We start from the raw sequence: 23,667 nt of genomic DNA, 5'->3' as shown, positions 1-23,667 counted from the left end.
TGAGTCTGTGTGATAGGAAATCATAAAGTCCACAGGTTCCAATAAGGAGGTTTGGGGACCTGAATCCAATTGAGCCCAATCTCAGGGTCAGGGGTACATGGGAATTCACTCGAGGAATCCCAGGATAATGGTTTCAGAAAATTTCTCCAAGGAACTAGGAGGAGGATGGAGGGGAAACTTGTGTCTCCTTTAGTGTCCCATGCTTCTTCTCTTCCTATCCTCCACCATGGACCCCCACACCACCATTTTGAATCTTCTGGCTTGGTGGGTATGTCAAAAGAATCAGAGAATTCTAAACATTCCCTTCCAGGGGAATACAGGACAGGCTTCCCTGCCCACTAAGTGTAAACAGAAGTCCAGAGAAAATCCAACTCAGTTGCTTAAATGTAAGACAGAAAAGGGAATGGAGGAAAAAGCGTAGATCCCCCCTCCTCCCCGCCCCCCTCCCTGAGACTTCAAAATAAGCATCAGACCAGAGGAGAGTGCTGGGAAGACAATGCAATCCTAAACTGGTTACAGGCCTGGGCACCCAGACTGCTCCCCTTTTTCTACATCAAAGCTTGTATTGTCATTTAAATTAATATTTCAAGGTTTGGGGGTGTTTTTTGCTTTTTTGTTTTTTTTAAATACTCTTTTCTCAGAGGGTCTTTTATGGCATAATGAAAAGCAGATAACAGCTCGATAATAAAGGGGAACTATAGCAACCAAATTCTCAACCCCACCCACTGACCCCTGGCAGCACAAAGGTTGCTTACTTAAGCTCTCTCCTCCTGGGAGGAAACAGAGATACTGGCACAGGGAAACACACAGGGAGGAAGCCATTTCTCCTGGGGTGCTAGTATTTCTGGCTCCCACTGAAAGTTTTTCCAATACCAGATATTTCCACTGTCATTAGAGCAAGATCTGTCGGCACCAAGATGGAGAGTCCATGTCAGACAGACTCCTCCTCCTCATCCCCAGATTAGTGAAGCCCTGATGCAGCAACAAAAGGGGCCCCCAGTTCCCCCAAAGGGAGGGCCCGAGCCCATGTCCTCGGCATTCTCTCCAGAGCTCAGTGAGCCAGCAAGTGTTTCCAATTTCCAATGTTTTGGCTGGTGCTCTTACCACCAACAGAGCAGAGCGAGTGACTCAGATTGCCTTTCTAGAACTGCTCACCCCTGGTGTTGGGGTACCAGCAGGAACCCAGCACACCAAGGGCCACGTGCTCACTAAAATGGGGGGAGCAGCTCTTTGTTGCCAAATGGAAATTAATCTCAGCAGAAATGGGGAATTTTAAAGCTTCTTACCAGCAAGAAGCAGGAGGGGAAACACTTCAGGGAAGGTAGGCCAGTCACTTCTTCAGTCTGGGACTAAAGTGTCTCCATTATACAAAGAAAAAAACTGATGCTCAGGAAAGAGTTGGCTTCTTTTAATGCAAATATAAAAACTGAGATAAAAGGCATCAGATCCCCTTCCCGTGGTTTCCTGGCATGGAAGGGAGTCCTGGGATCTCAAAGCCCATGATAACAGTAGCTTTGGGCTTTATCCCCATGCCCCCAGTGAGCCACTGAAGCCCCAAGGATGCTCTCCCAGAGGCTGCAATCTGTCACCGGTGTCCAGGGCCCACCCTGGTGAGCACTGAAGCACTACTGAAAACCAAGGGTAGGAAGGCTAGTCCAAGTGGGTTTCTAATGAAACAACATGGCTGCTACATAGACACGATCATCTGGAGATGTTTCCCAATAGCCAACTCTCAGACTCAACCCAGAATGATACAAAAGAGGAGGAAAAGCAGCCTTCTTTGCCAAGAAGCTCAGACAGCTCATGGACCAGAATAATGTGGCCACACAGGGGGCAGGCACTAAAGACCGAATGAAGTCTGGGCAGAATGGAGACCCCACCAAAGCTCCCAGAGCCAGGAATCTGGGGAGCGCGGGGTATTAGCAGGGACACAAGTTCCCCCTCTATCCTCCCAAAAGTTCATTGGAGAAATTTTCTGAAACTATTATCCTGGGATTCCCATGTGGATTTTCTCATCTGTCTTTTTTGTACCTTTGAGCCTGAACTGGGCTAGATTGGATTCAGATCCAAGAAAAGGTTCCTAAATCTCTCCTTGTTTTTCTCATGAGACTCTACGATTTCCAACTGCACAGACTCAGCCCTGGCACCACATCTCTGCCAGCCCTTGTCAGCCACCCTCCAGGTTAGACATAAACAAGTCTCTCGAGATAGAGGACAAGCAATCTGTCAAATCCACAGATTGTGGGCAGGAGTTTTTGAAGCAAAGGTAAACAGCACAGAATTTATGAATAAAGACTAAATTAAGAACCATTTCACTTGATTTTTTTTCCCCCTGCAAATGGCATCTAGTGAATTATAGCTCTGTAAAAGCCTTGATACAAATTATTTCAGATCCTGTATTTGTTGACAGTTCTTTATAGGAAAATACAAGAAAATTACAGCTTTCAATTATTTTCAATATGGTATTCATTTCATCCACTAGCTCCTGGTGAGAGCCTGGATACCAAGAGTAGATGACTGGGTTTGGTAAAAATTATTGGGCACATTTTCAAAAATTGAAGGCACAAAAACCTTCAGGAAAATAGCGTCAAATGATGTATTATATGAAGCTGCTACACAAATACTTCCTAAACAAACATGGGCAAAATGTGCTTGTAGACATTGAGACTCAGTGAATGCATCACAGATCATGCTCTTAGATTTCTATGGAAAATTCTGAAAGAGTTCTATACCTGGCTGAAACCTGAAAGGGCCTTTTAATCCTCTTAGTCCCTGAATGCCCCAGCAGCCTCTCCAACGCTAGGCAGCCCAGAGGCCAGAATGGCCTTTGGATCAAAGGAAGCCATGAAAGAAAGGCTATGTTGAGGTGGAAACTTCCAAATAGGTGCAATAAGAGACTTACTCTAGCATGGAAGTTTCCATTTAACTATCAGAAACAGCCACAGCGAAGGCACATGGCTCATCAGGGATCTGCATTCCAAAAGATTCAAGAGCCCATTTCCGTGGCAATTCAGCGTCAGGCGGTTCCACTTGCTCTCATCACGTAGAGGCCCAAACACGGACGTCCCTGCTCATTGTACCACACAAGGAGAGCAATGGTGGCAGCTGTTGAGTGAGCCCTCCAGTGATACCAAGAGAGAAATGAGACACCAAAATCTCATTGTGCAACACCACATGGCTAGTGATCAGCAGGACCAATCCTAGAACCCTCTTCTGAGGGGTTAACTTTCACCATCTAGACCACTGACTTATGCTCAGTCTGACAAGCAAGTTTGGGGAGCTTTGTATTTCAATGAGCTGTCCCACTTTTCAGCTTAAATGTTACTCCCACAGCATCAGTGATTGACACTTTGCCCCTGATCAATAGAAACAAGACACTATGTGCAGCCAAATCAATAAAGAGCATTTAAAGGTACATTGTGATGCTGCCTTTGTCCATCTGCCTTTAATTTCCAATTTTTACGGACAGAAACCAAAGGCATTTCAGTCATTTATTATGCAACCTCTTAAAAGTTTAAATTTATACTTCATTAAACACACAAGAGCCTAAATTGGGTCACACTGCAGTACAGTTTCCTGAGGGATATTACCAAAAAACAACAGAATGGGAAAACAGCAGCAGCCGCCATTTCCATACCTCCATGCACAAAACCGTGTAGAGTACAATCAGACGGTCCCACCAGGTGGATCAAGGTGGACTGGCTGTAGCTGACAGTGTATGGTTCTGAAATGAAAACATAAGATGCAAAATTAGTTCACAGCTTATCTGCTCCACCTTCTCTTTGCTGAGTTCCTTAAACCAAATGCCTAGAAATCCCCAACATGCTGAACTTGAGCCTTTAAAAAAGTGTCATTGAAGAAGGCAGGTATTCTGCAGTTACTCCAGAAATTTCTGTAGGGGAAAGTATGGTTTCAAAACAGGCTCTGGGGTTCTTGATGAATGGGTGAAACTCCTGGCAGTGAAATATAGAAAATGAGGGGAGGGGAGGGGAGGGGTATCAATTGGTAATAATTAGACCAATGTTGGGCTTTTGACAATACTGAGACCATCCAAGCCCTAGGGCCGTGACTGCCTTAGCAGCACACACTGGTAAGAGATGTGGGACTTCTCCTTGGTCCTGTTTTTCTGACTGGGCTGATGTGGGGGCTATAGTAACCCCAGAGTATCTTCTTCGACCAGGTCATTTTTGCTTCTAGCAGCTGATTCCAGAATATTTAACTCTCCAGGAGCAGAGCAAATGCCTTGAGGCTCTAAATGGGGTTAATGAGATGCAAGGGACAGAAAGTACTCAGATAAAAGTAATCTAATCATCAGGAATCCAACTCGGATGGAAAGGAATCATTGTGGGAGTCCTCAGATTGGGGAGTTAATCAGAAAGTGGAGTTCACCACCACCACCTGCACAGGTAATGGGCTAGCTGAGTTATGACAACTATCATCCATGCAATTTTTAAAAAAAAAATGCATCCTGGAACTTGACTGACAGTGCTTAGGTGCTTAGATGCAAGAAAGCAGGGCTGCTTGAAATCCTGCATCAAGGAACTCAGGTTTCAATTCATCCAGGACATAATGCAAACACCAAGCAATCCGGTATTATAACCAGCAAAGCTTCGTGTTCTATGGCCAGTATATGGGCAGTAATTCTGACGCTGTGAAAGAGTCTTGCCAAACTCATTAAGCAGATTAAATTCACCATGTGGATGATGGGAGGGAAAGGTCCTCATACGTTTATTCTAAAACTTCAGAGAATCACATTTATTTTCAAACTTCAAAGCTTTAAAGGATCTCAGGATTAATCTAAGGGAAGTTGAAAGCACTGCCTATGTGTGTGCTCAAGCCTTCGCAGAGAGGAAGTCTCCAGGTAATGCTACACCTTAACAGCCTGGCGGATTCTGGTGAATGGGTCTCATCACTGACCCCCCAGAGAGTGGTTTAAGGCATTGTTCCTCCCATCTAACCTCAGCCCTGATGACTCTGATTTGCTTTGTAGTCTCTGCACATTTAACATCAGTCTATACATCTGAGTGTCATGCTATCTATCACCTGTCCCTGAGCCTTCAAAGGGTCAGCCTCCTGGCCTGGGAACACCGAGCAGACAACAGCTGATGGGCTCTCTCTTACACAGACCGACAGACAGACAGACAGACACCATCACATCACGACATCAAGACCTCTCCTCTTGGAGAGGACGCTTACCTTTAGTCTGCCTATCTGCGAAGCAGGCGGGTAGAAAACAGAAAAGGCATTGAGACCAACAAACGCTACCATCTGCTCCATGCTCTGTTCAAACAACCCTGGAAGAACGCTCACTTTGCAGTGCCACGCTCTCCAGATCTACTGCTCCGGCTCATTCGAACAAGTGTTTGATCAACCAAGAGAGCAACATCTTGACACACACACAAAATCTTATGAACCTATTTAATTTGAAAATGGATTTTTTGAAATAAAACTACTCAGCTGAGGTTTCTAAACTGTAAAGCCTTATTTCATCAGGAACCATTTAACTTAAAGGAAGGTAACCTGAAATGTTCTTCCCTAACCAATCAGATGTGTCACCAATGCTCTTTTGAAAAGGATTAAGTTTAAGACAAATCATGGCCATTTCAGTTTCTTCTGTAATTTATCAAGTGTTCTATTTAGAGACTCCCAAATTTTAAAGTGGAAAAAAAAAAAAAAAAACAGAGTGGCCGACAGTGGGTTTTCCCAGAGGAGCAGAGCTGACCCCCTTTTATAGTTACCATTCTTTGGCTCCATTAACCATATGAAAATTGGAAAAGGAGAAGTAGAGAAATTTGATTCAGTTTTCTACTTCTAGAGGAAACTAAGAGAATTAAATTATAGCTAAGACAGGTTCCAAACTTGCCTAAAGTCAATTATCACACAGCTAATGAGTCAGGGGTCAAATCTGAACCTGGGTCCTCTGTCCTCATTCCATTTCTGCCTGGCTAAATGACCAGATCTTGTTCTGAATGTCCCTGAGCTTTGGAGCTAAAGCAGCACAGAAGGAGAATTAAGTTGGGTAATAAGGAGAGCAAGTAAAAGAGTCACTAGAAGAGGCTCAAAACGCAAAGGCTAACTCAGAACCTTTTCCAGCACGTGAAAGGCAGTTACACTGTTCACACCTCCGCCAAAGTTAAGTGCTAGAATTCAATTAGGAAGGTTTCAGAAAGAACTCCCACCTCAAAGGATAGCCCTGGCAATGAGGCAGGGAGGTTAATCCAGGCCTTCTCCTCCAAGCTAGTTAGCCAAGAGGATGGGCACTAAGGGTCAGTGGGGCATGGGGATGGCCTAACGGCCCCCAGAAATAATCTCTCTAGCAAACACTAGCTGGTAATGACTTCCCATGAGCACCACAATAGCAGCAGGGTCAAATTGGAACAGTGGATGAAACAATCAGCACGCCAGCATTTTATCAGAAATATTTTAATTTAAAAAGTCCCTGTGATAAAAAACAAATTCATTTTTCATCCTATTTGCCCACAGAGTATTTGACTTTATGGGAACCCAAAATGCTCAAAACTACCATTTAATCAGATCATCTCAAAGCTTTAATAGAGTTCTCATTTGTAGGAGAAAGCCTGAGATTTCCCCAAATTCTCAAAGTAACTATTTTTTCCCTTGTGATTGAGATGGAATGGAGAAGAAATCCTATCAATTGTTTCAGAAAGACCTTTCAGGCTGTCTGTAAAGAGGCCTCGAAGACTAATTTATCCCTTGTGACATGCTGCTAGGAAAGGTTAACTATGCTACAAATATCTGGCACTGTCCTCTGTCCTCAAAATTTGAAGGGACTTACAAATTCAGAAGGTGCTTTAGGGACCGACTAGAGAAGAAAGAGCATTTGAAAAATTAAAAAATTAAAAAAAAAATTGTCACTTTAAACTAGTACTGCATCCTCTTAATGCACTTTCATATTCTAAAAGCAAAGGCCATGTTGTTAAATGTCTGATTCAGAGGAAAGACTTGCCATGTTCTAGAATGTCGGAGTGATCCCCTGGGGAGTGTCGGGTCTAACAGGACTTTATGACACTTGGGAGGCTTGGAGGACAGACCTGGAGACGGATTTGATCAGGGGATCCAGGGACCATCTTAAGTTGGGAGAGGCTTGTTACCAAGGGTAAAAGCTGAAGAATGATTTCAGACTCTTTAGTGGTTCTTAAAAGTTTGATGCTAAATTACAAACAGATGGCAATCTGTATTAATGGAGGAAGTATACACAGAGTTTTAAAAATTTCAGTCTTTAAACATAAAGATATCCTTCATCATCCCCTTCTAGACTAGTAGATCTTTGAGGATAAAGATTATCACCCTTCTGGTGATTTTAGTCTTTTTGGTGCCCTGAATATGTATGTTCAATCAAATATGTTGCACAAAATTGAAAAGGCAATTAATGCTTTTTATATCTTTACCACCCCAAAAAAACATTCATTTCTATTAAGATTGTCAAATTTACCTTAAAGCTTCACTAGTATCTTTCAAGACACTCACAGCACATACATTCTCTCTACTCCCTAAGGTCCTCCTATCAAGGCCAAACCATAGTTCTGCATCAATTAAGACACATTCAACTCACTCAAACTATGCCAAGAAACAAAGATTTCTGACTTATGCCAGTCAGATGGTGGCCCTTAAGGCTATGTCACTGGAGACCCACTTACAGGTGAATATTATCCAGGCTATTGGTTCCTCTCTAACCTCATCCTTCTTGGGAAAAAAAATCAGAAACCCTGCTAGTGGTAGCAAGTGAAATAGGCAAAAACAAAGGAAAAATGGGATTTCCTTAAGAAAAATATCTGAAAGATGGATTCCAACTAGATCACAGAAAGGTAAAAAATCTTCAGAAAATTCATCTAAGTATTTCAAAAAATAAAATGCCATTTCTGAGTGACAAAGCAGGGGAATCTCATGCGCATATTTCTGGACATGGCTGAAGTGGGAATTTGTTTTTTCTTGACTAGGCATATGGATTACAGGAGTTTTTTCTTAATGGGAGGAGGGAGGTACAGAAAATAAGTGCTTGTTAATTTAAAAAAAATCTCACGCACCCTATTTATATTAGATCTCACTGGAAAAATACTTGAGTATGGAAAAATGTAATAAAAATATGAATGAAAACAGATTGATATCATGAACAAATTTGGCTCCCCAGAATAATTACCATTAAGTCATAACCAACCAAATGCTACGTGTGCTCTATAGCATCATTGATCATATGACAAGATTTATGCTTTTGTTTCTGGTAAGAATCAATACTCTACTTAGGAATATTAAGGACCAGATCTGTGATATGACTGGTATAGAGAACTCCCTGTGAGGAACCCCTTTCTCCAGTATAAATTGTGACTCCTCTGAAATTAAAGAGAATTGTCACTTCAGAGATCTGAGACAGTAAGCAGAAATGAGAGGTGAGCCAAGCCCAAGTGTGTGAGCCTCCTTAATGACTACATCACTCTTCCTCTAATGAATGGTCTATCTACGTAGATCTAATGGGGGAAAATACCCACCATGTCATAGCTCACTGGCATCAACAGACACTTTCAATTACTATGGACCAGAGGTTGTTTTCTAAACTTGCTAAGTGGGTTTGTGCACCAACTATATTAGTTTCAGACCAAGAAATCTGGAGAACGCCTGTCTTACCCAACACAGAGAAATCCACACAAGTAAAAATTTGGGCAAGGATGCAGACGAGTTCCAATTCTACTTAGCTAATCTTGGTTTTGTTTTTTAATAGATGATTCCTCAAAAGCCAAAGATGTAAAAGAAACTTGAAATATATACATCCTTCCCCAAAATGAAGAAATTACATTTCCTAAAATGTAACATGAATAACCATCCCTAATCAATCTACTCTACCCCTGGATTTGGGTACACTACATTTGCTTTTCAAGGCCACACCTGTACACAAAGAATGAAACAGTAAAAAGAAATATGTGTAACAGGTGATGAAGAACCCATTTATGGAACATAAACAGTAACTTTGTACAAAACAGAAGGGATTTCCGGAGGAAACACAAAAGTCCTGCTGCTGGTTCATTTGTTTGTAAATTTGGGGCTGGCCAAAAAAGATAAGGAGCAAAGAAAAATTAAGGAGGGGAAATAAAAGGAAAAGAACCCAAACTCTCTGACTTAAGAAACAGGAAATATGCAATAATTTGCTTATGATCAGATCCTTATAAACTATTTTCTAAGATTCGTGTCTCTCACTTAATTGTAAACTCTCAAAAGCTGAGACTATAGCTGTGCTCTGCTATCTAGCACAATCCCCCATAATTCAATGCTGTGCCCCTATAAGCACTGGATAGCTGCTGACAACTCCTCCAACACCTGGCCCTGGCAATCCCTCATTGAATCCTTGCTGTGAGAGCTTAAGTTCATACTCTCTTATTGAGCTGCTGGGGGAGGGAGACAGGTTTCAGGTCTTCATTCAACACCTTTAGAGGCTTAAGAGGGTGCAGATGGCATCACACCCACGGGGCTCCTTCTTAGCCCTGGAGCAGGCAGCTTGGCCCTTTTCTGTGAAGGCAGTGAGGCGACATAAATACCCAAGACAATTAACTTAATAAATTACTATTTCTATAAATAACCAGATTAGCAGCACTAAAGTAATTACTGCAACAAGCTGCCGGCTGTTACCTGGGTTAATAGAAGGCTGCATCACATCCCCGTTCTTCCACTTGGTTTCCATACGTTCCAGCTTTTGAGCTTCATATCTCTTCCTGCCCTCCTCCTCTTGTTCTTTTCGGGTGTACTGAGGAAGACAAGACACAGAGGTCACATTCTGCCTGGCTGCAAGGCACCTCCTTTTGGGGCCCAAGTCTGGAAAAAGCCACAAAGCCCCTCAGTTGCTCAGAGCTGCTGGTCAGACTCACCAGGGGAACTTTCTGCATGGGGAGGAAGAGGGGGGCGGCAGCTAAGGTGACTCCTAATGAGTCACCCAGGAGTTCTGAACCAAGAACTTAAAATCCACAGAGAATAACATTTTCTCATTAAAATTGAGTTCTGAGAGTACATTAGTTCAGCTACTGATGCTGAAGTTCAGCACATATATAATCCTGTTTACAATGCATTCTCCAGCACCTCTGCCTCTGGACCTTTGTTGGCCACGTTGGAGAGTCACATCCTCCTCTCTCTGTGGCATTTCTAATTCCACCTCCTCTAAGAAGCAACCCATCATCCCTGAGTCACAGGCACCCGACTACACATCAGTCTTATCGTTCTAACCCCAAATCTTTTTCTCTTTGGGACTTCCACTTTCTCTGCTTAATTTTCCCCCTTCTAAATGTCTTAATTTTGTTACAGATGAAACTGCTGCACTTAAATCAATCTATTGCTCTTCCCAGTTTATGAGACGAAAGCAAACTCTTACAAGTGGAAGAAACCATCAGAAGTATAGAAAAATGGCAGCAGTTGCATCAAGAGTCATTGTCAAAAATAAAGGGAGGGAGAAGAGGAAGAAGCCCCATTATCCCTCTAAGCGGACCATCCATTCTGTCATCAAAATAAAATGCCACTCCCCAGAAGAGTGGGAGATCCCATTTCTACTGTAGGATCCCAGGTCAAAAAACAATTTGCTAACCTTCATTTCCACACTTGCCCCCTAAAAGCTCAAGATTTCCCTTTCAGTCAACGCTTGTCTCTCTGAATCTTACACTTCCTTTCCCACACAATTCTGCCCGAGCTGCAGCTGTACCTCATAACCCCTCCATAAACCAGGATTACTCTGAAGACTGGTACGCTTGCTTGAGTTCTACAGCCCCAACCTGTCCCAATCAGTCTTCTATCAAGGGAGACTCATTCCAGGGGGCTTTTTAGACTCTGATTCAAAAGCCTGCAATCTCAATTTTCCCACTGATAGTGACTTCTCATAAGGCCTTTTGTTTTTGGGGAGGGGAGTTGTTTTTACAGTGACTGAGCACCAATTTGTGGTTAGTTATCCATTATCTTGGGTTTGAGAACACTAAAGAAGAAGGAGACAGAAGCTGAGGAGCTTGAAAGGAGAACAGTCACAAAAGTGAGTGTTTTAAGTTACAATGGACGACTAAAACTTTTCCTCCATAAATCAAACGGTTTGAAAAATGTTCCACAGTCAAAAGGGTTCTGCTGTGAGAATAAAAATTGTTCTGTGTCCATCTAGGAAAACTGATGACTAAAGTGAAAGCTTCCCTGGAAATGTTTGTTTAGGAAAAGAAAAAAAGTCAGTGTGTTTTAGGGAAGGGATGAGAAAAGAAATCTTGTTTTTGCTTTCTACAGTAACACAAGAATAACAACTGATATTCAGATAGCACTTGAAGGTTCGCAAAACACTATCAACAGATGCTCCCAACAACCTTTGAGGGAAGCTCTTTTATCTCCGTTTTATAAATAAGGAACCTTAGGCTCAGAAAAGAGTCACAAATGCAGTAAGACCAAAAAGCAGAATATAAAGTAAAGTCTTCCTGATCAATGAGTCCAATCTTCTCTCTGGTAGGCCGTGCTGCTCCTGGAAAGATTCCTTGGACTGATTTTTATACCTCAATACAGAGAAGGGCCCAGGGCATAAAGTACTGTAATATGTTTTGAAAATTATAAGTCAATATTGTGTATCTAATTTATATTTTAATGTACTTAACATCTACTGGTCATCCTGCCATCTGGGGGAGGGGGTGGGGGGTAAGAGGTGAAAAATTGGAACAAGAGGTTTGGCAATTGTTAATGCTGTAAAGTTACCCATGCATATAGCCTGTAAATAAAAGGCTGTTAAATAAATAAATAAATGAAAAAAAAAAAAAAAAAGAAAATTATAAGTAAAGTCAAAAGAATAAATATTTTAACTATTGAGTTGCCAAAGCCACATTAACTATGTTTAGGGGCAAACTAAGCAGATTTGAGATAGAAAATAGTTCAGTAAGTTAATCTTCAATGGCAACTGCCATCACCTCAAATTCCCCCTCAGAATATTAAAAAAAAAAAAAAAAAAAAAAGTACTTCTCAATGATCAAAAATCCCGACATTCAAAGTCCTCTCTTTCCACTCTTCCGATACTTTACACCCCATCTTCCATATTCTGCACCCCAGTGACAGTGGCTTCCCTGCTATGCCTCCAAGAGAGTTCATTTTTCTCTGGCTGTCCTCCATGGTGGAATGTTCTCTCTCTTCATTGCTGCTTCTTGGACTTTGCTGCCTTCCTTCAAGGACCAGCTAAAATCCCACCTCCTACAGGAAGCACTGCCAAACCCCCTTGAGCCTAGTGCTTCCCTCTGCTGATTATTTTCAATTTATCCTACGCTTAGCTTCGCTCTACACAAGTTGTTTTTGTGTTCTCTGCATATAACTGTGAAGCTCCATGAGGAGAGGGATTATCTTTTTTTATCTTTTTTTTAGCTTTTTTGTATCCCCACAACTTAGCACAGTGTCTGGTACACAGTGGGTGTTGAATCAATGTTTGGTTTTTGTCCTCCTTTTTCCAAGAGGACAACTAAGATCACAGGGAGACATCTTGACCTGTGCATGGATTGGATTTAAGCGAAGCAGTTAGTTGCCCCTCTCTGCCAGAGGCATCCAAGAAGCCCAGCAACAGGACAACCATCAGGACAACCGGCGGTGGCTGGGATGCAGCAGGTGACCTTAGTGACTTGGAGCAGCTCTACTGCTCCTTGGAGCCTGCCTCAGCCCCTTCCATGGCTGCTGGAACAAAACTTTTCTTCTGCCCATTCCACCAGGGCAAGTTTTCCACATGTGGAGTGGACACCTCCTGAACGCACTGACAAGACTTGAGGTCTCATTACTCTCAACATCATTTAGCCCACTTGAGGACTGACTTCCTGGGTTGTAGCCTCTGTATACGGTCCAGCTCCTTGGAGCCACAGGTAAGAGCTGACTCAATATGGACCCCAAAGGTGAATGGGCAGCCCTGAAAAGGGCTCAGTAGCCCTCACAAATTCACATTTTTCAGCAAATAAGAGACACTTGGCTGTTCTAATTTAGGATGCCTTCAGTCCTGAGGATCGATCACAACTAAAGTCGAAGGAAGATCCCTCTTGTTGCCTCCTCAGAATATTGGCCAATTCAGGTATTGCCTATTTTAAAATGGCATGTTTCAAATGCACCTGTAGGTTCTATCCAAGCCTTGGCAGGTGTGGGGGAAGTTCAATAAATAGTAACAAAAGAATAAGCTTCCAGATCTAAATCTTCTTTTCCATCTGGAGCTTCCCTACTTACAATCAGAGGGATGGTTTAAAATACACTCCTCTAAAAAGGGCAAAGTTGATATTTATGTCTTATCAAGCCCAACTAAACAATACGGGTAAAAAAGCTCCCGTTTGCTTTTCAGCAGTAGGAGGAAGAATGCTAATTACTGGAAGAAGGTAGGAAGGGGGAGGATGGAATCGTGGTCTGCCATATCCCCTAAGAGCGCTGGCTCTGTGCCATGCTCTTCAGAAAATGGGCCAATGCAAGGGCCCGCCCACATCCCCACCTCCCCCCCATCCCTGAAGGAGCCCCTTTGGCTCTGTAAGATGGGACATCCATCTGAGACGGAATCTCACCTCTGTCACTGGGGTCTGAGAGTGGGACCTGGGGTAAGAGCTACAGCTCTGGGCCTCAAACTTCTTGCAAATGAGGAGACTAAACTAGCTCTTGGGAAGGTGACTTTCAGCTTTAAATACGAAATCATGAAGGCTAAGTGAGGGGATAACAGGAATTCTTACATTTTTAAGTCTTTGATAAACAGTTGGCAGTTAAATAAGTACATGTATCACCCCCTATGATTGATTTAATATAAAGGGTAAGAAAGAAGCCAGGAAAAAGTATTTAAAAGTTGTTTCACATTGATCCAGACCAAGCTAAGGAACTCCCGCCAAAGCAGAGTAATCACTTGCTTATAAATTTCTTTATTAGTTTCCTGAACCACCAAAGAGTTAAACAACAGAGTCAATAGTATTTGGAGACAACATTTGAACCCCTATTGTCAAGCACAGAGACACACTTAAGGTAGAAAACAGAATCATCTCTGTTCATTTACTTAACTCCCAAGGACGGCAAAATTGTCAATTTTTTGAAAATCTCATTGAAATATCATGAAGATTTCTAAATATAGACTCTCCCTATACCCTTATAACAAAAAATCAAGAGAGAACAGCTCCAACCGAAACACATGGCAAGGACTGCTTCCCATTCTGGAAACAGCTTTCAGAGCGCAATCCGTGCCCCACTGCTACTTCCCTCTGGAGGGGGCCAGGGCAGGAGTGCCAGTAAGCACCCTGTAGCTGACCTGGACCCACATGAATGCTCCTCCACACCCCTGTGAGCTAATCAAGAGGGACGGAGTGGGGAGAGGGGTTTCCTGACTGCCCAAAGGGACATGAGGAGGCAGAGGCAGAGCCAACAATCCTCCACATCTCCCAAGTCCTGCGGCGGCTCTCTCCCCTCTCCCCTTGCTGATCCTTCTTGTCTGAGGCTCAGATTGCTGCTCCTGACCCATTTCCCGGGGCTGAAAGGGAGGTCAAAGAGCTGCCGTGCAATCGCCCTGTCCTTTCCAGGAAGAGGGAAGCCCTGCTGGCTGTTCTCAGGAGCCCGAGGGGTTGTCTCAGCAGCTGGCTCAGGTTCCCGGAGAAACACAAGCTGGCCCGTGCCTCCCCCCATGTCTTAGGGGGAGCCAGGGCCCCAGCCCTGCTTGGCCATGCACCCCAGAATGACAGAGGCAGGATGACGAGGAACAAGAGAGGAAAAATGTCCATCTGTGTTCACCAAATGAGCAGCAGCATGCCGGGGGCTGGGAGCTACCCACAAACTTGGAGTGAGACGAGCGCCAGAAGGGTGCCAAGGTGAGGAAGCTGATGCCAGCTCGCACGGGGGCCCCCCAATCCCAGAAGCCAGGGCTTCAGTCACTGAAGCAGGCATCCCGTTGTAGCATTAACAGTGAAATAGCTTTTAAGAGAGTTCTAATGATATTTATACAAACAGCAGCCACAATTTTTATTCAGAGATCAGTGATGATGATGATGATGATGATGATGATGATGACCACCAGCTTTCACATAGCACCTTACAGTCTGGAAAGCACCTATATCTAGGTAGCTACTATTACTCTTCTCCCCATGGAAGAGATAAGAAAACTCAGCCAAATGGAGGTGAAGTCACTTGCCCAAGGTCGCCCTCCCAGTACAGGGGAAGGGAGGCCAGGCCCACACGGGTGACATCATGCTTGCGCCTTCAGGCCCCTCCCACCAAAGGAGACCCAGCAGAAACAGAGACCCAGCCCATCCAACAATGGCCAGAATGCCAGGCGGCCCCATCATCACAGCAGGCCCTGCTGGCCCAGGACCAGGGCTCACAGGGGCGCCGGGCCTGTCCCCACAAGCCTCCCCCAGGTAGTCTGGGCTTGGGGAACTTAGCTCCTGGGGGCCTTGAAGACAGAAACAAACCCTGGGACATCTTACCGCCAAAGGAGGGACCTCAAGCACCTTGTCCACATTCTTCAGTGAGAGGGGCACATACCAGAGCGCTGCCTTATTGGTCACTCTTCTAGCACCTTGGGAAGAAGGAGGAGGAGGATTAGAACTGTTCCATGGAGGGGCACACAAGGAGCAGGCAGCTAATTAGGACATCGAGGAAGGGAAGGACCATTTATAAGCACCCACTATATGTGCTAAGCACTTTACATATATGATCTCAGTTGATTCTCACAATGACCCTGGGAGGTGAATCCTTCTATTATCCCCATTTTATAGCTGAGGAAATTGAGAAACACAGGTGACATGCCTTGCCCAGGGTCACCTAGCTAGGAAGTGTCTTCTTGGGGCTTCCCAACTCTAGGCCCAATGCCATTTCTGCATTCTGGGGTTCAATAATGAAAACATTCCCAAAGAGTCCGCTGAGGACGTCCCCACAGCACAGCAGCTCAGTCCCTGTGGCAGCTACCTACTCTGGAGAAGGCCTTCTCGGCATCCCCGCATGGGTGAAGAGGGGAAGAGGGGAGACAAAGGCTCTAAGTGTGCTCCACAGGCTTCACCAGACTAGACCCACATCTCTACAAACAGATTACTGCTAACAGTTCTAAAGACTGTCAACACCTTGCTGAAGAACTTACAAGGTGGCAACACAAAATGGCTCTTGCCACATTTCTTCTCCCTCTCTTCCCCCACCACATCCCCCTGACTAAACACTGCCAAAGGGAAACCATCAAGCACCCCTCAGACTCAAAGATAGAAGAGAGAGATTTCCATATTACTCGTACTATGGAATAACAGTGCAACGTAGTGGTAAGAGGGCCGGCTTTATGCTCCGCCTCTGACCCAGGCTAGCCACGTGGACGTCCGGCCAATTCTTGGCCTCTAAGAATACTGCGAATGTCCTCCCCTGTACCTGGCAGTTTTTCATTCATGCCACGCAAGTCCAGCTGGGTCATCTGTAGTCACCATTTGGAATTACAGGCAACAAAGGTACAAATTATGTGGCTGAATTAGAACGAATGTCTCAAGTTGTAAAGGAGGGTCAGTCTGCATTAGGGAAGCCCCACGCTGATGACATCACAGCTCCAGTCTCCCTTTCCCCTGACCCCAAATCCTTGTAAACAGAGGAGTACGCCAGGTGGCTTTCTGGTGACTGGTTAATGCAGCTGTGTGTGAGCAGCTTCTGCACAAAGACAGACAGACAGACATGAATGCCTGAGAGCCAGAAAAGCTGGCTTGGGAAGCTCAGACCAGCCTTCTCCCCTGGCCACGATAGGCTCTGAGGAATATTGCCTTTTTACAAAGCAGGAAAAGGCACTGTTGCACTAAACCAATTACACACAAAATCATAGCTATTTAGAGCCACTATCATCAGAGTTCCATTCCCTCCACCCCAGGAACTTCCTTAAAGTAGGAAATGTCATGCTGAAAACTTGGATTTTCAGGCGGGTTCCTGCAGGCTCCAGTTCTATTGTCAGACTTCTTGAAGAGACTAGAGAGATGGGAAGATGGCAGCAGACTGTGCCTTTGAGTGATGTGTCAACAATATGCAAAACTCCCACAGGGTACAAGATGCCAAGGGGGAAGGGACAGCTGGTATGTCTCTGTGTGACTTCAGGACAGCTCTGCAAGCAGCCACGTGCCCACTAGGCCAGGGGGAGTCACGATCAGGCCTAGGATGGCAGAATCTGAGGGGACTGGCAATCTGGAAGAAAGGTTTTAACTGACAGGTCCAATATGCAGCAGAACAGGAATAATAATAATAACAATAATAATAATGGTGATAATAATAATAATAATGGTGATAATGATCATGATAATAATAAGGAGATGGAGAAGAACCTGGGCCTTCTGCGCCTAGGCCTCCAGGACACCTCAAGTACTGTTCTACTAGCTGATCACAGACCTTTTCAATCTATTTCTTGAATTAAACACAGCCCCTGCATCAAGCTGAGTCTCATCTGCACAATTAAAAAGCAGCCCAGGAGGAAAGCATGCAGTCAGAGCTCCCGCAGGACTCGCAGTCCAGTTCTAGCATCCCAGCACATCAGCCACTCAACCTGAACCCAACTGGGTGATTTTGAGAAAGTGCCATCACTGTCTGAGAACTACTGGATAGGCGTATAAAAAGGAAAACTAATTTCACTGCTTTTTGACTGGAGAATGAATCTGACAACCTGCTTTAGGGAATAAAGCTTTACTTTGACTCAGCTAACACTCCTGACAAGCTGGTTCCCGTAGAACTGGGAATGGCCTTCTTCTAGGCCAAAGGGAACCAAATGCACTCACCATGAAAAGCACGGTAATTAAACTTCTTCAGTGGCTCAATGAAAAACATCAAAAGACAACTAATTCTGAAAAGATTCTTTAAAATCTTACACAAGAATTGTCTCTGTTGTCTCTTGATCACTTCCACATTAGTTCACGATTCTGACACTCTTAATAGACAAAGAAACATTCACAATAGTAAAGATCTCCTTAGTTGTCTCACAGTGAATATGCTCAATGGTTTTGTAATGAAGAATTCTGACTGGAAAAAAAGATATAGTTCCACAAATAGGAGGCACATGGGACAAGGGTCTTCCCTTTATATTTATTTTCATAAACTTTACACAGACAGGAAAACATTTCAAAGAAAATATGCAAAAACATTATATAATTTCTGTAATTGAAGTTTAGCTTTTTTTTTTTTAAAGGTCATTCCAGTCAAATTAATAAGAATATTACACGTATTTACCCCATTGGTCCCAGTCCTATGGTATATGATATATAAAGGATTTAAAAGTATAAGATGTCACCAAGATTGAAAGGGAAATGACCTAGCAAAAATGGCTAGGCACACTCATTTCTAACACCATGCCTAGAGTAATGTGACCCCTTTTCCTCCTGTGCTAAGTTGACAGAGATAGTGCTTGGAAAGTACCGTTATTTAACTTACATTTTGTTTTAATTAGAAATTTTTTGCTCTGATTTCAAGAACCATCTGTTATGCTCATGCAAAGAGTCACTGGTGGGGGCTCAGGACTGTGAATGAATAGCTGCTGACTCGAACCAGAACTGAAAAGCAGCCAGGGGGTCCCAGAGTCACATGGAGAATATAAATAAATAAATCATAGTGCTTCAAATGGGAAATATAAATACATAAAGCATAATGCTTCCATGCTTTATTTAAAAATTATAGCAGTGCACATACAAAGCTGTTATTTTAAAATCACTTCAAAATTTTTATAAGAGTAAGACAGACAGTGTCTGTGCTCAAAAAATTCATTTTTAAAGTTAGAAAGCATGATGCATACATCAAAAAACAAAATAAGGAGAATACAACTTCTAATCATATTCCAAACTGCACGGCTTAGGCAATAAACGCTGGTAAAATTCAACAGGCCCCCCAGAAAGAGCTAACTGAAAGAGCAGACAAGCATCTGTAGAAGTCACGATGAATGAGAGAGCAAGAGCGAGAGAGGGAGGAAGGAGGGAGAGAGAGACAGAGAGACAGAGAGACAGAGACAGAGACAGAGACAAAGACTATTTTTATTACCAATTATTAGCATCTTCAAAGTGGAAAGAGGGTTAGAGCTGGAATCAGATTTGAAACTGAGTTGTGCCTCACTCCCTGTGTGTGACACTGGATAAGTAATTTTTAATTTCTCATCTGCAAAATAGGCAGTGAAGCTAGGTGATGTCTACAGCCTCTCTGTGATCGTGATCATAACCACTTCTGCCCAGTTTTTTAAAGCTTCAAAAATGCTTTCTAAACAGCCTCTTGTTTGAGCCTTACAATATCCTTATGAGATTGGTACTAAGGTTTGTCCATGTCATTCAGTAAAAGTAGAAGCCAAGAGTGGCTAGAAGTCTAGGGCACCTTGGGACTATGTGCATATCACACCACTATGTGATGGATATACACAGTGTAGGTATGAGGTATGATCTCAACTTCTTTGCAAAAACAATGCAATTAAAATCAAAAGGGAAATGGGAAACATCTTTGCAATAAATTATGACAAAAATCCCTTATCTAAAATATATGATGAATTTGATTCAAATATATGAATAAGAGCCATTCCTCAATAAATAAATGACCAAACTATATGAATGGGCAGTTTTCAGAGGAAGAAATATAAGCTATTCATAGATGTGAAAAAAGTTTCCAAATTGCTATTTTTAAAAATACACAATAACACAACTCTGAGATTCCACTTCACAATCATCCAATTGGCAAAGATGATGAAAAAGGAAAAGACTACTGTTGGGAGTGGTTGTAGGAAAACTGACATGATGCTGCTGCATGGTCTCATGGTTGTAGAAAGCAATTTGGAACTGTATATCTCCCTCCCTTCCCCTCCTCCAAAACACTAAATTGGACATAATCTGTGACAGTGATAGTTCTACTATCAACTAGTTGTATACCCTAAAGAGATTTTTTTAAAATAAAGAAAAACATACTTATGCACATATGTGCAAAATTATTTATAGCAACTCTTTTTACTGTGGTAAAGAATTGGAAACTAAGTGGATAACTCTTATTTGGGGAATCGCTTACAAATTATGTTAATCATCTACACCTCCTGACAGGTAAGTGACTTAAGGTGGAGACAGAATTTTTTTTTTGTATGACCAACACTAGATCACTATTGCTTAGAGAAATGCAAATTAAAATACCTCATACCTCTCAGATTGGCTAAGATGACAGGAAAAGATGATAAAAGGCTGGAAGAGATGTGGGAAAACTGGGACACTAATGCAATGCTGGTGGAGTTGTGAAATGATCCAACCATTCTGGAGAGCAATTTGGAACTATACCCAAAGGACTTTCAAACTCTCTGACCCAGCAGTGTTACTACTGGGACTGTATCTCAAGGAAATCATAAAAGAGGGGAAAGAACCCACACGGACAAAAAATGTTTGTAGCAACTTTTTGTGGCATCAGATCTGCCCTCAGACACTTAACACTTCTCTAGCTGTGTGACCCTGGGCAAGTCCCTTAACCCCAGTTTCCTCAGGGGGAAAAAAAAGAAAGAAATTAGGCAGTTGGTCTCCCCCAAATCATGGCTGCAAGAGTAACCACAAACTACTGAGAATGGCATTACTGTTCCTGGGCATATTAAATTCCTGTGCTTTGATTCCTGAAAAACAGTGGCAAGTTGCACCTTTTCCAGGGGAATGGGGCAGCTCCTTTCTGGGGCCACTCAGGAGGCACCTTCAGCCCCGGTTCACAGCTCAACTGTCCTGTGCTGACCCCAGCAGATCAAAGGAAATTGGAGAACAGTGACAAGGCCCCTAGGGACAAATGCTCTTTCTCCTGTGGATGCCCAGGCAAGGAGCACCTTGCAAACAGGCAGTCAGCTTGTTCCTCGCTCTCCCAAGGGCTGGCTTCTAAGCAGTCCTGGGAGACCCCTCATCCCAGGGAGACTGATTAAGATATTTTTACATCCTCTCTTACCCCAAAGGACCTGGCTTGGTTTCCCGCCTCTGATAAGCAGACAGCCATACTTCCATCTATCCCGAGGCCCAGAGGTGAAAGGGCATTCATTCTCTGAGCCAGCTACTCAGGAGGCTCCAGGTTTCATAAACATCAGTGTCTGTCCTTAGAACACCCAAAATCAGCCTTTCAGAAATGTCCAGTTCAACTTAAATCAACCACCAAAGTAAGAAGAGGCTCGTTAGTCCCCACAAAATAAAGAGAAATTAGCAGTTCAGGATTGGACCAAGCAAATGGGCATTGAGACCTAAGATTCTTAAATGGGTCACGACTCCATACGGGGTCTCATAACTGAATGGGGGCATCACAAAATTATGTTTTATTATCAGTAAATGCTTGATTTGTATATCTATTCTGTAAACTTATATACCTGGGCTCATGTAAAAATTTCTCAGGAGAAAAAATGCGTAATGAGTGGGAAAATTTTAAGAAGCCCTGACCTGAGCACATCCAAACCTATGGTTAACCAATGAGATAACTTGCAAACTCTGTAGGGGTACTGAGAAGACTCATTCTCCAAGTTTTTCATATTTCTAGGATTAAAAGCTCTTGCATTAGTTGATGACTACAAAGAAAGGCATACTCTTAGAAAATAACTTTGGTCAAAAGTGATTTAATGCTATAATACCAAAAGATAATTTTAATACCGTAACAAATGATGAGCTCAATGATCTAAAAAAAAAAAAAAATGGAAAGACTTGTACAAAATAATCAAAAGTAAAATGAGCCAGAACCAAGAGAAATTTTGTACAGTAGCAGTAATATTATTTTAAATATGACTTTGAGTGAATATCATTTAGACGATTGTAAATAAACAAATTAAAAATAAAGGACATATGAAGAGGACACTTTCTCCATCCAGAAAAAGCACTGATAAATAGAAGTTTGTATAGAATGATTACATATTTATAATTATTTATGTCTTATGGCAGCCATCGAGGGTGGGGAGCAGGAGAGGAAGGAAGGAAAAAAAAGGAACAAAAGAAAAATTTACATGATTATTATTTTAAAAGGATAGCAAGTTGTACATAATAGATTGCAGTTTCATGTGCAATCATCTTTTTTATTATACTCTATTATGGAAATGCTTATTGTATTCCACAAGTTAAAAATAAAATAGTTTTTTTTTTAATAATAGCCTTTTATTTTCAAAATATACACAAAGATAGTTTTCAACATTCACCCTTGCAAAACATTGTGTTCCATATTTTTCTCCCTTCCTCCCCACCTCCCCTCACTCCTAGACAGCAATTAATCCAATATAGGTTAAACACGGGCAATTCTTCTATAAATTTTTTCCACAATTTTCATGCTGCACAAGAAAAATCAGATCAAAAAGGAAAAAAATGAGAGAAAAAACAAACAAGCAAAAACAACAACAACAATAACAAAAGTGAAAACACTATGTTGTAATCCACATTCAGTTCCCATAGTCCTCTCTCTGGATCCAGATAGCTCTCTTCATCATAAGTCTACTGGACCTCATTGCTGAAAAAAGCCATATCCATGACAATTGGTCATCACATAATCTTACTGTTGCTGTTGCTGTGTACAATGTATTCTTGGTTCTAACTCACTTCACTTGGCATCAGTTCTCCCCGGGGTTTTCTAAAATCAGCCTGCTCCTCATTTCTTAAAGAAAAATAACGTCCCACAATATTCATATATCACAATTTATTCAGCCATTCTCCAACTGACGAGCATCCACTCAGTTTCCAGTATCTTGCCACTACAAAAAAGTCCACTACATTTTTGCACATGTGGGTTCTTTCCCCTCCTTTATGATCTCTTTGGGATACAAGCCCAGTAGTAACACTGCTGGATCAAAGAGTATATACAGTTTGATAGCCTTTTGAGCATAGTTCCAAATTGCTCTCCAAAATGGTTTAATCAGTTTACAACTACATCCCAACAATGTATTGTGTCCCAGTTTTCCCAAATCCCTTCCAATATTTATCATCTTTTCCTGTCATCTTGGCCAATCTGAGAGGTAAATAGTACTATCTCAGAATTGTCTTAATTTTCATTTCTCTAATCAGTAGTGATATAGAGCATTTAATAAAATAAATTTCAAAAAAAGAAAAAGACTTCACCAAAAATTAACTGGTGCTTTTGGCTGCATTTAACATAAATAAAAAGATCACTGTCCACAACTCAAACAGGAATTCTGAATCTATTGCTCTCCAGAATGGTTGGATTAGTTCACAACTCCACCAATTCTGAGTATTCCCACATGCTCTCTAATATTTATGATTTTCTATGTCTCTCATGCTGGATCATCTGATGGGTGTGAAGTAGTACCTTAAAAGTATAAACAAACATTTCTTAATTACCTTGGGCAAAGCAGACATTTAATAAAAGCAGGCTGATGATGTGAGCTGGCCTGCAAAGGTCACTCAAGCCCTGGAGAAGGTTACAAGGTACAAAAAGCACCCACAAATGTAATCTACAGAAGCTGATAATTAATTTGACGTAAGAAGGTAGGAAAAAAACATATGAGATATGAACTGGAAGTCTTCAAAAGAAATGTCATCAAATGAAAGAATGCCCCAATTCACTATTAAAAAGAGACCCAATTTTGACGTTCTCACATCATCATATTAGCAAATATGACAAAAGAAAGCTGCAATTGTTGGACAGGTGGGGGAGAATAGGTGCTCTAAAGGTCCTTTTGATGGAGCTATGAACTGGTTCAGAGTATGATTCAACATAATCATAGAGAATATGGCTCAACAGAATTATATATTAGAAAAAGTT

At 42.3% G+C, this 23,667-nt stretch overlaps 1 protein-coding gene across 4 annotated transcripts in view; it reads right to left on the bottom strand.

Moving 5' to 3' along the window:
- ACOT7 (acyl-CoA thioesterase 7) overlaps nt 1–23,667 on the bottom strand; it is a 146,698-nt gene that overhangs the window by 72,896 nt on the left and 50,135 nt on the right. For 3 of the 4 annotated variants that reach the window (XM_031963725.1, XM_031963727.1, XM_031963726.1), the window contains exons 4-7: nt 15,420–15,511; nt 9,637–9,751; nt 5,197–5,211; nt 3,638–3,724 (exon numbers count right to left, since the gene is read on the bottom strand). In XM_031963725.1, the coding sequence (XP_031819585.1) occupies nt 3,638–3,724; nt 5,197–5,211; nt 9,637–9,751; nt 15,420–15,511 (309 nt within the window). The remainder of the gene's footprint in view (nt 1–3,637; nt 3,725–5,196; nt 5,212–9,636; nt 9,752–15,419; nt 15,512–23,667) is intronic. The other variant, XM_031963728.1, reaches the window with a different exon arrangement.

The sequence above is a fragment of the Sarcophilus harrisii genome, chromosome 3, assembly GCF_902635505.1.
Source record: "Sarcophilus harrisii chromosome 3, mSarHar1.11, whole genome shotgun sequence".
Taxonomy (NCBI): domain Eukaryota; kingdom Metazoa; phylum Chordata; class Mammalia; order Dasyuromorphia; family Dasyuridae; genus Sarcophilus; species Sarcophilus harrisii.
The sequence above is the reverse complement of the archived record's forward strand: the minus strand, read 5'-3'. Positions and strand labels throughout refer to the sequence as shown.